Source organism: Prunus persica, chromosome G4 (genome assembly GCF_000346465.2).
Source record: "Prunus persica cultivar Lovell chromosome G4, Prunus_persica_NCBIv2, whole genome shotgun sequence".
Classification (NCBI taxonomy): Eukaryota; Viridiplantae; Streptophyta; class Magnoliopsida; order Rosales; family Rosaceae; genus Prunus; species Prunus persica.
In genome coordinates, this window is record NC_034012.1 from 24,084,745 (window position 1) to 24,098,125 (window position 13,381).

The 13,381-nt window shown below is 37.3% G+C and overlaps 1 protein-coding gene across 2 annotated transcripts; it reads right to left on the bottom strand.

Moving 5' to 3' along the window:
- Nucleotides 4,024–11,385, bottom strand: LOC18779033 (ultraviolet-B receptor UVR8). 2 transcript variants are annotated; one of them, XM_020561497.1, is made up of 13 exons: nucleotides 10,820–11,385; nucleotides 10,382–10,438; nucleotides 10,120–10,221; nucleotides 9,930–10,020; nucleotides 9,008–9,050; nucleotides 8,850–8,895; nucleotides 8,702–8,748; nucleotides 8,217–8,292; nucleotides 7,505–7,559; nucleotides 7,252–7,318; nucleotides 6,869–6,905; nucleotides 4,552–4,631; nucleotides 4,024–4,456 (listed from the first exon to the last, which is right to left on the bottom strand). In XM_020561497.1, exons 1-13 carry the CDS (start codon nucleotides 11,232–11,234, stop codon nucleotides 4,337–4,339), a joined length of 1,236 nt encoding a protein of 411 aa, XP_020417086.1. In that variant the 5' UTR covers nucleotides 11,235–11,385; the 3' UTR covers nucleotides 4,024–4,336. The 2 variants fall into 2 exon arrangements, with proteins under 2 accessions (XP_020417086.1, XP_007212607.2); XM_007212545.2 differs by having other exon boundaries at nucleotides 10,382–10,441.

Genomic DNA, 13,381 nt, shown 5'->3' on the forward strand with positions numbered 1-13,381 from the left:
TTTTTTAATATGCATTTTGATTAGATTAGTTGATATTGATTTTGGTTCAATTAATTGATTGATTTTAGTTAGATTAATTGATGATGTGATATGAATTTTGGTAAACTAATTGTGTAAATTGCATGAATTTTGTTCATACGAATTGATATACTATATAGACTATAGTATTGTTTACCTAAATTTTAGCCTTTTAAATACCCCTTTCGTGAAAAACTATTAGATCCACCGCTGGTACTGGGGTTGAGTTAAGTTTCTTTGACAACCCTAGTATTTAACTTTCTCATTCTTGTGATACAAGTATATAACCTATTGGGTGAAGAATTACGTTCTCATATGATATTATGAGATGTGGTTGTATTGTATATATAGAGCTCTTTACAAACAATGTCACAAAATAGGTTATGCCTCCCCAAAGTATCTTCACCAAGGTAGAATAAGAATGAGAGAATAAGGAACCAAGAGAAGAAAATGGGTGCTAGTCTTTTCTTCTCTATGGTGGCCGGCCAAGAGTGTAATGACCTGATCCTAAATAAATTAGTAAATACTAATTTATTCAGAGAAAATATCATTTTGCCCCTAGAATATTTTATTAGGTTTAAAGTTGACTTTTTGACCAGGAAGAAATTTGGGAATTTCGACTGTACCGTTGCGTAGAGCACGGCGAGATGAGTTCATAGACACGTGGTGGGCCAATGAAGACGTAGCGGAGAGCACATGGGTCAAGTTTACTCCGTTAATGGGAGTAGACATGAACATAAGCAACACACCCCAAACACCTTCAGAGGTAGCTTAGAGACCGAAACCGGAGGAGTATAGGCACATAATACATCAAGCGGAGTCTTGAAATCCAGAACCCGACTAGGAGTACGATTAATCAAATACGCAGCGGCCAAAACGCCATGTCCCCAAAGATGGTGGGGAACAGACATATCCAATATAAGCGAGCGAGCAACTTCAAGTAACTGACGATTCTTATGTTCAGACACACCATTCTGTTGAGGAGTGAATGGAGTGGTAGCTTGATAAATGATACCTTGATCACGGAAGAACTGGGTCAAGGTATGATTCACATATTCACCTCCGTTATCAGTTCGAAATACTTTAACATTGGTATGAAATTGAGTAGACACCATAGCACAGAAAATAGGAAGAATATAGGCAACATCATGTTTATGCTTCATCAAATATACCCATGTTAAGCGAGTGCAGTCATCAATGAACGTGACAAACCAACGGACATGAGAAGTCACACTGCCACGGCCCCATACATCAGAATGTACTAACTCAAAAGGCAATGCAGCTTTATTATTACTTAAGGGAAAAATAGTACGGTGGCTCTTGGCCATTACACAAGTCTCACATTTGAAGCTAGACTCATTACACGAACTAAATAATGAAGGAAACAAATGCTTAAGATAACCAAATGACGGATGTCCTAAGCGACGATGCCACAACCAAAGTTGTTGCTTGTCTTTGACACTGCCACCCTGGACTTTATTGGCGACACACCCACGAACTGCTGCAACCGGTAACTGTAAGTAATACAACCCCTCCTTATCCGTTTACCATGCCCAATCTTCTCATGAGTCTTGAGATCCTGGAAAAAATAATTGGTAAAATAGAAAGTAGCAGAAGCGTTACGTGTATCAAGTAAACACCCAACATACAACAAATTGCAATGAATATTTGGAACCAAAAGGGCATGGGACAGAGGTAAAGGAGTGAGGTGGATGGTACCTTCACCGGTAACTGGGGAAGGTAAACCATTAGCATTAGTAATATAGGGCTCACGAGGGTTACGAGACAACTCATCAAACATATTATCATCATAAGTCATATGATCAGAAGCACTAGTGTCAATTATCCAAGTATTAGAGCCCATACCTGGCATGGTATCAGAAGCACACCAGATTTGCAGACGAGGCCGGAGGACGGGTCTCATCTTGAGTCATAGTGCAGGCGGCCTTAGGGACGTACATACGAGCTTTGTAGTCAGCAAACTAATCGGGATAACCATGCTCCTTAAAGCACTTCTCAGAATAGTGATTCCCATTACAATGATGGCATTTAGGAGGATTGTCAAGAGAGCTAGGGGTACAACCAACAAGACGCGACCCAGCATAAGGAGAAAATTTTTTGGATGAAGGGCGACCTGTCTTTGATGTGCTGGGTCGACTTTGAGGGCCATGAAACCTCCTCCAAGCATAGCGGACTGATAGGTGTCTTCCTCCATGACCATGGCATAGGCTTCGAGAGGGGGTGGGATAGGACTAAGAGCAAGGATATAGCTACGAACACCATCATATGGTGGATCAAGTCCTCCAAGAAAATCATAAACTCGATCGGCTTCAAGTTCTTTTAGATGACGAGCCCCATCATCGGCACAACTATATTCATGTGGACGCAGAAAATCAATCTCCTGCTAGATAGCATGAAGTTTTTCATAGAACACTTTGACAAATTCACCATTCTGACATGTAAGGATGGACTGCTGCCGAAGTTGAAACAGACGAGAACTATTCTGAGTCATAGTATAGGTCTTCCGGGCGGCCTCCCATAGATCATAAGCAGTAGCACCATGTTCAAACAAGGCATGAATTGGCTTAGTCATGGAATTGAGAAGCCATGACTGCACCAGGCAATTATCTTCTTCCCATTCGTTATAAGCAGCAGAATCTGAAGACGGAGCAGGCTTCTTCCCATTGATCCAACTTGCTATATGACGACTAGTAATTGTAATACGTGCACCACGAGACCAAGAGGCATAATTGGAGCCATCCAATTTGTCAGAAGTAATCAGGGTAGAGTAATCACGCGAGGGACGTTCCTCCTTTGTTGCAGACGCACTAGCACTCACCACGATTTTGGAATCATCACCCATGATAGCAGCGGAAAAAAAAACACAACATGAAGTAGATACGACAAACACAGCACAGGCACGGACACAAGAACCCTAAAAGAAATTAGGGCATACAATAGAGCACGAGTGGGCACAACACACACAGAGGTCACCAGAAAGTCGGCTCTGATGCCAAGTGAAACCATATGGGTAGAATATTTTCAGATGTATTTCATTCTCTGAAAAGAGGTATTTATAATACAAGGTTACAAACCCTAGTAGGGTTATACTAGGAAATAAGAAAATACCTAATTACATAATATCTATACAAAAATAAAATAAATAAAATCCTAATAGAATAAGAAAGAAATATCCTAATATGACTAGGATATCTCACCAACACATTTCCCATTAATATGATTTTTTATTGTATTTAATTCCTAATATTCATAATAAATTCAAAATAAATTTGAAAAATACACTGAAAACTGCTATGCACTCACTGAGAGATTGTCTTCCCCCTTGAGCTTTGAAAATTTTAATTTTAGTTCTAAAAATATAAAATGACAACCAAAACTCAAAATTGTTTCTACATAAAGCACAATAGTACTTATAGTTTCCTCACATAACCCTAAGGGTTGTGTGATCCATTAGTGGTAATAAATTCAAATATATTAAATCCTGATTTTAGCCCTCTAATATCAAAGGCATTGTCGTAAGGAGTCCGAAGCATTTTTCGGTTTTTTTTTTCTCATACTTGTGTATTTTTTATTTTAAAATAAAGAATTTAGGATTTAGGGTATTAACTATTTTGCAAAATACTATAACTATAACCATTAGGACATAAATTCCATTCCGCCATTTGGTCCCAAATCTCTTTCACCTTCTCCACCGGATCATCCTGATAAAAACCGATCAGAAATGCATTGAAAGTTTCCACATTGGGGCTAATCCTAGCAACCCTTTTCACATCTCCCTCTAAAACTTCACAATCCAATCAAAAAATCTCCCTATAAGCACCTTGACGCTGTGAAAGAAGCCAAATCAGAGCAATGCAGGTGCTCAATCCAGGGCTAATCCCGCAAGATAACAACATTCTCACTATCTGGATTGCCAGGTCGATTTTCTTTTGACTCCAAACAAGCTTTGATCAGCAAATCAAACACAAAAGATGCCGAGAACAAATGTTCAAATGAAATACAATTATGACTGGTGAAAATCTTTGTACATGATATTACTATCCCTGTAACAAATTGAGTCCCATAATTTGTATGGTTGGACTTCCCCCCCCCCCCCCTTTTTTTTTAAAACATATACATATGAATACATTTATAGCTAAAACTACACAAAAGAAATTCGTAAATTGTTATCTATAGTCTTGTATAGTATAACCATGCGTGGTTGATGCTCTCGTGATGAATGACATGAAATGATGTATATTGAATGAATGAATGAAGTTACTACGCTTCTTAATGCTGAGACTACAGCGGCTGAAGCTTAGGTGTATTCAAGTACAGTACCAGTGTGATTGAATCCACACGATACTTGTAGTGCTTTCACATTCTTCCCAAAAGTAACCTTTGTAGGTCTTATGTAGTCAACATCAGTTCCATGACCCTATCAATCAAAGGAAATCAAATAAGAGTTTAATTCAAAGAATAATATCATACCAAAGCCCAACAAAAAGTTATAGAGGAGAGCTAGAAGCAAACCAATTGTCCTCCAGAAGAATGTCCGTCTACAGAAAATGTTCCATGGGAACCTCCCCAACCCCATGTGAAAATATTGCCTTCTGTTAACAAACACAAACTTACGTAATTAACTCCAGCTGCCTTAAATAGGGGAGAGGGAGAGAGAGAGAGACTACAGCACCAAGTCATGATAAAACCACATCATAATAGTACTAAAAACTGGACAACAATATAGATTGTGACATCGATAGTGTTCTTACAAAAATCTATGAAAAAAAATAGGAGGAAGTAGCATGGAAGCACAATAGGATTGGGCTACGTTTTCGCTTTTATGATAATGTTCAATAAGAAATTAACCTGTCACACAGTACAGCTCTAAAGAGAAAATAATTAACTTTGCATGCATGTAAGGTGGTACCACCGTTTTGTCACTGTATATAGATGATACCGTGGTGAGTAGTAGGAATGATAAAATTGCCATTGTAAAAATTAAAATATATCTGGATGAATACTTTCAGTCAGTAGAGATGAGTTTTGGAAATAGAAATAGCAATGTTCCAAAAAGGTCCTATTCCCCACTTATTTAATAGTTTGTAGGTTGCAGGGTGGGCTATAACAACATGTTTCTCTGTCCCCCTCTATCTGTCTGTCCACGTGCAGGATGGGGGCTGCACATGAGGGACGGTGTAAGCTTGATACACAATGTTGGCTCATTCCCGAACAGCTTAAGCTTTTGAAGCCAGTAGTTGTTAAACATGTGTGACGCAAAGTCAGTTTTGAGGGGGTCCAGTTGAAGTCGAACGAAAGACATCTAAAAGCTATGAATTTTATGTGACTGCTGTCAGTTAGTAGTAGGGAATTGGGCCAGGGTTAGATTTTGGCAAGACAGTTGGGTTGAGGTGAGGATAATCCATTGAAGAACTTGTTTCCCAAACTTTATAATCTGTCTAGTTATCACAATAAATTCATTCATAGCTTTGTTGATCTTTCTCTTTAGCCCTTTGGGACTTTGGGTTCAGGAGGAATTTAAATCATGAGAGGTGGGGGGAGAACTGCCTCAATGTTGCTGATACTGGAAAATGCTTGTTTACATCCTATGAGGGGTGCTGCAAGAGGGTGGAGAATAGAATCTTCGGAGAAGCTTTTTGAGCAAATTTTTTAATGGATTTTGTTAGTGATAATTTAGATTTTCCAGTTTTTATACCATTTGGTCTGATTTGGAAATATTTTATCGGATTGTGGCTCGTTAAAATGTGACATGTTAAAGGATAAGAAAGAATGTTTTCTTTCTCCTCGATGGTGGATGATGTATAAGGAGAGGCTGGGGGTAGTCTGGTTGAAGCTGTTTAGGGAGGTTCACTTGTGTTGGATAATTCTAGTGGGCAGTTTTTCTTTGTTATGTGAAAGGCATAAGGTGTTAAAAGGGCTGGTAAGAAGGTTAAAGTTCTTTCAGGCATGGTAGCTGTGATTTCAGTTATTTGGATGGAAAGGAACAAAAGGATTTTTGAAGATTATAGTGGCCATGTGGTGGAAGAGTTATGGGACAAAGTCAGATTTTGGTCTTCCATTGTGGCATCAGTCTCTTCAGAGTTTAGGGACCTATCTTCTTTTTCTTTCTTTTTTCCTTGATATTCTGACAGATTGGAAGTCAGCTGTGTGTTAATTTTCTGTTTAGTCTATAGTTTCTTTTTGGAGACTTGCTATACTGTTGGAGTGAACTGCATGTCTGTTAGGATTTTTGCTCGTCAAATATGTCCTAGTTGGTTTAGGATTGTTTTAGGAAAATTAGAGGTATACCGATTCTTGTCCTAGAGGGATTAGGAAAGAATTTCTGTTTTCCTTATTCAATTTAGGTTTTGGATTTCTAGAAGTCTATTTGGATTTGGATAAGTGTAATTTCCTAATCCACTTAGGAATTGGAATTCAATCAGCCTTGGGACATGTAAGCCAACTCTATATCTATAAATAGGGTGCGGCAGGGCTAATTTTAGAAGGGAAAAACAGTCAGAGACAGCCGAGAGTTTTGAGATTAGTTCTAGGGTTTCAAAAGTTCTGTAATCTCTATTATTAATCAAAGGAGCGGTGATTTCTCTACCTAGAGAAATCACAACTGGACGTAGGCAAAAGTTCTACCGAACCAGTATAATTCTTGTGTGTTTCTAAGTTTTCTAATATTTGCTAGTTTAGTCTATTGCCGTCGGTTACATTAAAGAACAAGATCTAGTGTGCGGATTATTTAACAATGTCCACTATGAAGCAATACTGTGTAAAGCAATAAATTTACATTTCTACTCCAAAGACGATGCAATCTGGTTTTAACCATAAATAATGTTCTTACCAGAAATTGCTGCAGTATGCTTCCAACCACAAGAAACCTGTATATGCACATTTGTTGAAGCTATCAGATTTAAATTATAAAGTACATTAAGCATATGAATATTAGATTTGGCAAGTCCAATTTTGGTTATTTATAGTCACTGAGACAAATTATCTTCTCATTTATTTCCCAACCTCATAACTCAAAAGATGATTAAGAGAATACCAAAAGAGCATCAGGAATAAAAGCATGCTATGCTGTTTCCTTGACGACAGGATATTTCAAAAGAGCAAACAATGTTATACAAGAAACCCAAAAGCATGCTATACCAAAAGAGCAAAAGAGCAAACAATGTTATACAAGAAACCCAAAAGCAATTAGTCTGAATAAAGTGAAGTGTAAACCTTGACGACAGGATATTTCAAAAAAGGACCCTGAACTCTTTCTGGCTGATGATAAACATCTGTAGTACTGAACACCAAAATATATGAATAAACCAATCAATAAACCAACAATGATATCAACATTCTGAATGCTGAAACTGTAACTATTAGCAGACTTGAAAAAATGTTTCAAGCAGCACTCAAAAATATTTGAAGCACATGTTGCAGCAAAAAAAATTAAAAAATAAATAAAAACTAAAGAAGTGGAATATACCCAACGCCAAGGCACCCATTTTCATTTGAACCCCAACTGTACAGGTCTCCACCACCTACATGAAAAGAAAAATGGCATAGTAGGATAAAGCACTTAGAGGCTAAAGTGCAACTGATGATTGGAGTGAATAAAGAGAGTAAAATGCAGAATGGAAAGGATGAAAATGCACAACTAATTATACAAAAGTAATTCTGAAATCTTAAAAAAAATTTATGAAACTGAGAAGGCCTGTAGAGTATCAAGGTACTTCCATATCACAGGCATCATTAATTCAGAAGAAGGAACGTGCAAACACTGGGTTTTTTTTGCCTTTACCACTGTCAACCCTATTAAGGAATAGGCAACTCAACTTAATGATTGTTTCTAAATAAAATATTTTGGTGCAGATATAAATGTCTTTCATCAGAAAAAGAAAGCGAGGAACTGAGCTCATTGCATGTTGTTGTAAATTGTGTGCCAACATCTCATGCGATGTGTTAAGACTCATCCTTCATGGGTCACCCTTAATTAATTATGAATCAATCTCATACGATGTGAGTTTGGTTGGTGATGGTATGAACTTGTTTTACCTTAGAAGATGGTGATGATAAGATGACAAATTATGAATGACAATAATGTTGATGACGGTGATGGTGAAAGTGATGAATCACTGATGAAGAATGGTATGATGACGATCAACTTAATTTAGAAAGATGAAAAGATAATCAATTACTTGTTAAGACGCATGTGTGATAGCCACCACATGCAACTTCTTCTGAGCTGGGCAGTTTGCTCCTCGGTCCAGACCCCTATTTTTCAGTAAAAAGAATTATGACCAAATTTGGCATACAAAGCATATTTCCTTATAACAATTGATTTTCCTATGATATGCATGTCCTGAATTTGAAAATTTATGAGTTTTCTTAACATCATTTTGTGGTTTGATTATAATCATTGGTTTAAAAGAATTTAAAGTTACTTTTCTAGGACTTTTTAGTATTTTTCTCTTGCTTAGGTAAAACAATTAAACTACACGAAAATTTTCAAAAGTATTCATTGTGGTTTACTAATAGACTTCAATCCTCTAACTAGAGACCTTCACTTTGCAAAAGCCAACATTATAATATAAATGCTTGTGGTGCACCCAGTAAAACCAGACCCTGGCTCTACCTCTGTTTATGATGTTCAACATCATTTAAAGCACCATCTTTGACTTACCACTTTATCTAGAGCTCTTTCATCAAATATGAATACGGATCCATTTTCTGAAAATATGGAAAAGCAAATGATATAACAACAATCTTTTAGATTCCGCACGCAAAGCCATACCACAAAAAAGGATCACCATAAAAAGGCCAAAAAGTACCATCAATGCATGCTGAATGCAGCATTCCAGCAGCAACTTTTTTAACCTATGCATTTATAACATTTAAGACGAAACAAAAACATTAACCAAGTACTAGCAGATATATTTAGGTATGGTAATATGAATCAGTAACTTGATAGTTCCGCCAGTATTGATACCTTGGTCCCTTCAAGTTTCTTGATAAGCCGTGGTGTATATTCGCTGCAAAAGGCAATTATTGGTATCAAAGAGAATATGGAACCCAAAATTATTAATAGATAATATGCACTTCCAGAAGGGAGACGTGCCCATGCAGCATGTCCAACACACTCTTTGTGTGCCCATTGTCTATAATGAGTACTTGATGCAGGAGCATCTAAAAGGCTTTCCAACACCAATTGGGCCTGCTAGCCAACTAGGCTAGGGTTCTAGATGATTTGGATGTTTTAGTTATTTTAACTATCACGTTTTATTTTATGTTATTTGAGTAGTCCTAATAGGGCTAGGATTTATTAAGTAATCCTCGTAGGGCTAGGATTTATTAGTTATCCTAATAATAAAAGGGTAGGATACTAGGAGGGCTGCTGTAACCTACTAGAATAGTCTTTTAAGATCTTTTTGTATTCAGTTTTTTAATCAATATAATAAAAGAACACCAGATTAAAGATTTTCTCATGGGTTTGTTACCTTAGAACTCAATTATCTTCATTTTAACTTCAATTTTATTGGTTCTCTCTTCTAGATTTCTTTTGTTTACCGCTGGGATCCCCATTCTACAGTAATTTGGCACTGTTACAGCTGCTGGACAGCAGCTCCACGCTACTGCCCTGCATGAAATTGGTATAGCACAGGTTTCGATCCTTAGACCTGATAGAACCCTTAACGTAGTTTTTATTGCTAAACAAACTAATTACAAATCAAAAATAATCAACAACATGATTCCCCTCTGCCTATTTTCTCAGCTTACATAGCTGGTTGCAGGCTAATCGAACTCAACTTCCTAACTAAATTCCTAACCCATTTGTTCATTCCAACGTACCAAAGAGAAAAATATGTCTATTTATATAGCTCAATAGTGCAATAAAAGAAATCAAATACCACCTGGTACTTTTGAAAATTCCTAGAATGCCTGATTCGTGGCCATGACCAAGTCTTCCAGAGCCTCCTCCCCAACTTAAGGACTCGCCTCCATCTGATGAAGGATGTATAAATAATAAATGAGGTTTAAACAGAAAAAGAATATAATGATTGTATGTGACTAGCAAAGTTGACCAAAAATAAAATCATATACCAGCAACAGCCACTGAGTGCTCTGATCCCAAAGCTGCCATCTTCATGGTGATTCCAGCCAAGCATTCAACTTTGGTTGGAAGAGAAACTACTTTTGCCGCTCCTGCATATGAAGAGAATCAATACAAGTTCCAATCTGTCCTGTTTTGCTTTTTCAATGGCTAAAAAACTGAGTTGGTGAAGTGCTTAACTAGAGTATAGAATTTCACAACTTAGAAACTAAGATGAACTATTAGAGAATCAATATAAAGTAGATTTTTTACTTTTTCCGAGGCCCAGTTGCCCATTTGAGTTCTTCCCCCACATGTACAATTCTCCTTCTGCTGCAGGACATATCAAAGTAGTTGATAAAGAAAAATGTATTTCCATTACAGGGAAAGGAAGGGAAAAAACAAAGAGAGGCAAGTCACATTCATCAAATGAAAATAAAATCCTGTATAACAACTTTCCGCGTGCATTCGATGCTGAAATGCCTATACAGGATCAGATAGGCAGTTCACTATTTCAGAAATGCAAGTCTAAATTACCATGATTTTACCAACTTGAGCATAATTAACAGTTAAAACATTGGTCCAAAACCTCTCCCCCTCCCCTCCCATGGGATACATCATCTCATAGCCAGAAAACCATATAATTAAATGCAAAATCTTTATTGCAATTTGCAAGCAAAACACTTACGGTTAATTTTGAATGGAAAATACCTGTAATGGCACAAGAGTGATGATACCCAGCTGAAATTTGAACAATTTCCTTGTCAATTCCAGAAACCTCTATGGGCTTATTAGTATAAGCTATATCATCATGAACTCCAAGCTGTCCAAAATCATTGAGACCAGTTGCATAAAGGCGGCCGGAGCGGGTTAAGAAGAGAGTGTGAGCGCCACCGCAAGCGATGGCTTCAAGGCATTGGTCGCCAAAGGCTGAGGGAAGCAAAGGGGCAGGCTTCCACTGAGAGTCCAAGCTCCCGAGCCCAAGCCTCCCATAGTCCCCGTTCCCCCACACCGCTGCGATCCTCTTCCCCTTCACTTCCTCCTCACTCCCACTGCCACTGCTCAACCACCTTCTTCTCACCAAGCAACCCAAATTCACTCTCGTCCTCGTTCTGCAAATCCACATAATTCCACACTCAGAACTAACTCATACCAGAAAAATGGAGTGCTACCACGTCTTCCTTCTCCTTCCTTATGACGAAGTCGTTTTATTCATTTTTCTCTCTGGCTTTCCCTCAAAACCCCCTCCAACCCATGAATCAGATTTTCTTTTGGAAAATTCTAGTGGGACAACACTAGTAATAAGGGCCACTTTGGGATTGCTTTTACTTATTAAAAAGTTGCTTACACTGTAATTTGAAAATAATTAACCATAAAGTAAAGCTTTTTTTTTTAATTAAAAAATAAATAAAGCAGTTTATATTTGGTAAACAATATTTTAAAAGTGTTGTTAGTACAAAAATTTATGTCAAAATCGTTTGATAAATTTTAATATGACTTTGTTGTAACTGTGAATAATAACTAAAATAGACATGATATTAAAAGTGTTATGTGCTAATCATGTGGTGGTAGTAGAGGTGGTGGTGAAAGAGATGCAGATGAAGGTGGTGGTGAAAGAGGTGGTGATGAAGGTGGAGGTGGTGGTTCTGGTGGTGGTGGGGATGGCGGTTGTGAAGGTGGTGGTGGTGGTAGAGGTGGTGATGGTGGTGGAGTTAGATGTGAAGGTGGAGGTAGTATCATTTTTAAAAATTAATGATGGTATTTTGTGAATTAAAAAAATTCATTAAAGGCTCATTTCTGCTTTTTTTGAAAGTAGCTTTGAAAAGAAACATAGAGCCTACTTCTAAAAGCTGCTGTCAAAAGCACTGGCGAACCTATGCAGGTGCAAGGAGTGGCGAAGCTAGGATTCTTAGTATGGAGGGGTCAAAATTTCAAAATCACTTCTACTAGGTTTTTCATCTTCAACTAGGAGGACCATCACTAATCTAATTGCAATAATTGTATTGCTATATCTTATATTTTATAATATATTACAAGAAATTAATAATTAAGTGGGGGGGCCAGGGCCATGGCAGGCCTGGCTGTAGCTCTGCCCCTGGGCGCAAGGAGGTGCACCTATACCTCCGATGGCCGGAAAACTCCATTATAGCTGCTAGAGTTGCACCTCTGTTGGACGCGCACAACCTGTTCGACAAAATGCCAAACCACTAGCCCAAACTGATTAGAGAGTTGTTTAATAAGCAAATTGGCTGTTTACAATTAGTATGCATGGATGGGATTGTAGGTTGCTTTCTTGGATCTTATCCGCTCACGAATGATTTGCTTAAACCAATAAGATCAAAAAGGCTATCTCCGAGTGGCTAAAAATAGTGCGGCACTTTCCTTCAAGCAGGAACGATGCAAAGCGCGCAGCGCGAGTTTTTTTTTAATTTTAAACGAAGTCTGACCAAAACGACGTCGTTTTAGATCAGAGTTTTTTTTAAAAAAAAAAAAAAGAAGAAAAAGAAAGGGAAACTGCTGGCCATTTCGTGGCTTTTTAAAGGGGTTGTATAATTCCTTACTTAATTGGGTTTTAATTGGGAGTTCCCTTTATTCAATTGGGTTTTGGGACTTCCTTATTTAAGTGGGATTATGAATTCTCTTTATAAAATACCAATTTAACATTACCCAATTTCATCAAAGTGTGTGTGCATTACAAGAATCCTATGTTTTTTTTTTCTTCTTCTTGAGTACGCCAATCCAAAATAAGTGGAATGCCTTTTTTTTTTTCTTGAGCAAACACCAATTTTGTTTATTATTTTTTTTCTTATTTAGCTCTTTGTATTAGTAAGATCAGTAGCAAACTCGAGGATGAAGAGGCTTACTTGTCTTTTTTTAATTAATTATGAATAACATTAATATTGTTTAAATTATAAGGATGTTTAGTTGTCTTTTTTTTTTTTCCTTTTTTTTTGAGCTGTTAACTTTTAAAAATTGCACCTCCACTAAAAAATTCCTGGGTCCGCTGCTGGTCAAAAGGCCACTGCTTTTAAAATAATCGGGATATTTTATTTTTACCAAACACATGGTTACTTAACAAATGGACCTAAAAAAATTTAAATTTGGAGAAGATATGTTTCATGCCTTGAAAATCAGGCACGTAACAATGCTACGGTATATTGACAAGGAAATATTTTTGCTCACCACTTTAACTCAAAGTGTACCCTTACCACCCTTCTCAACACTTGACACATGTCTATTGACATAACCATAGTTAACTTTATGCTTTGTATT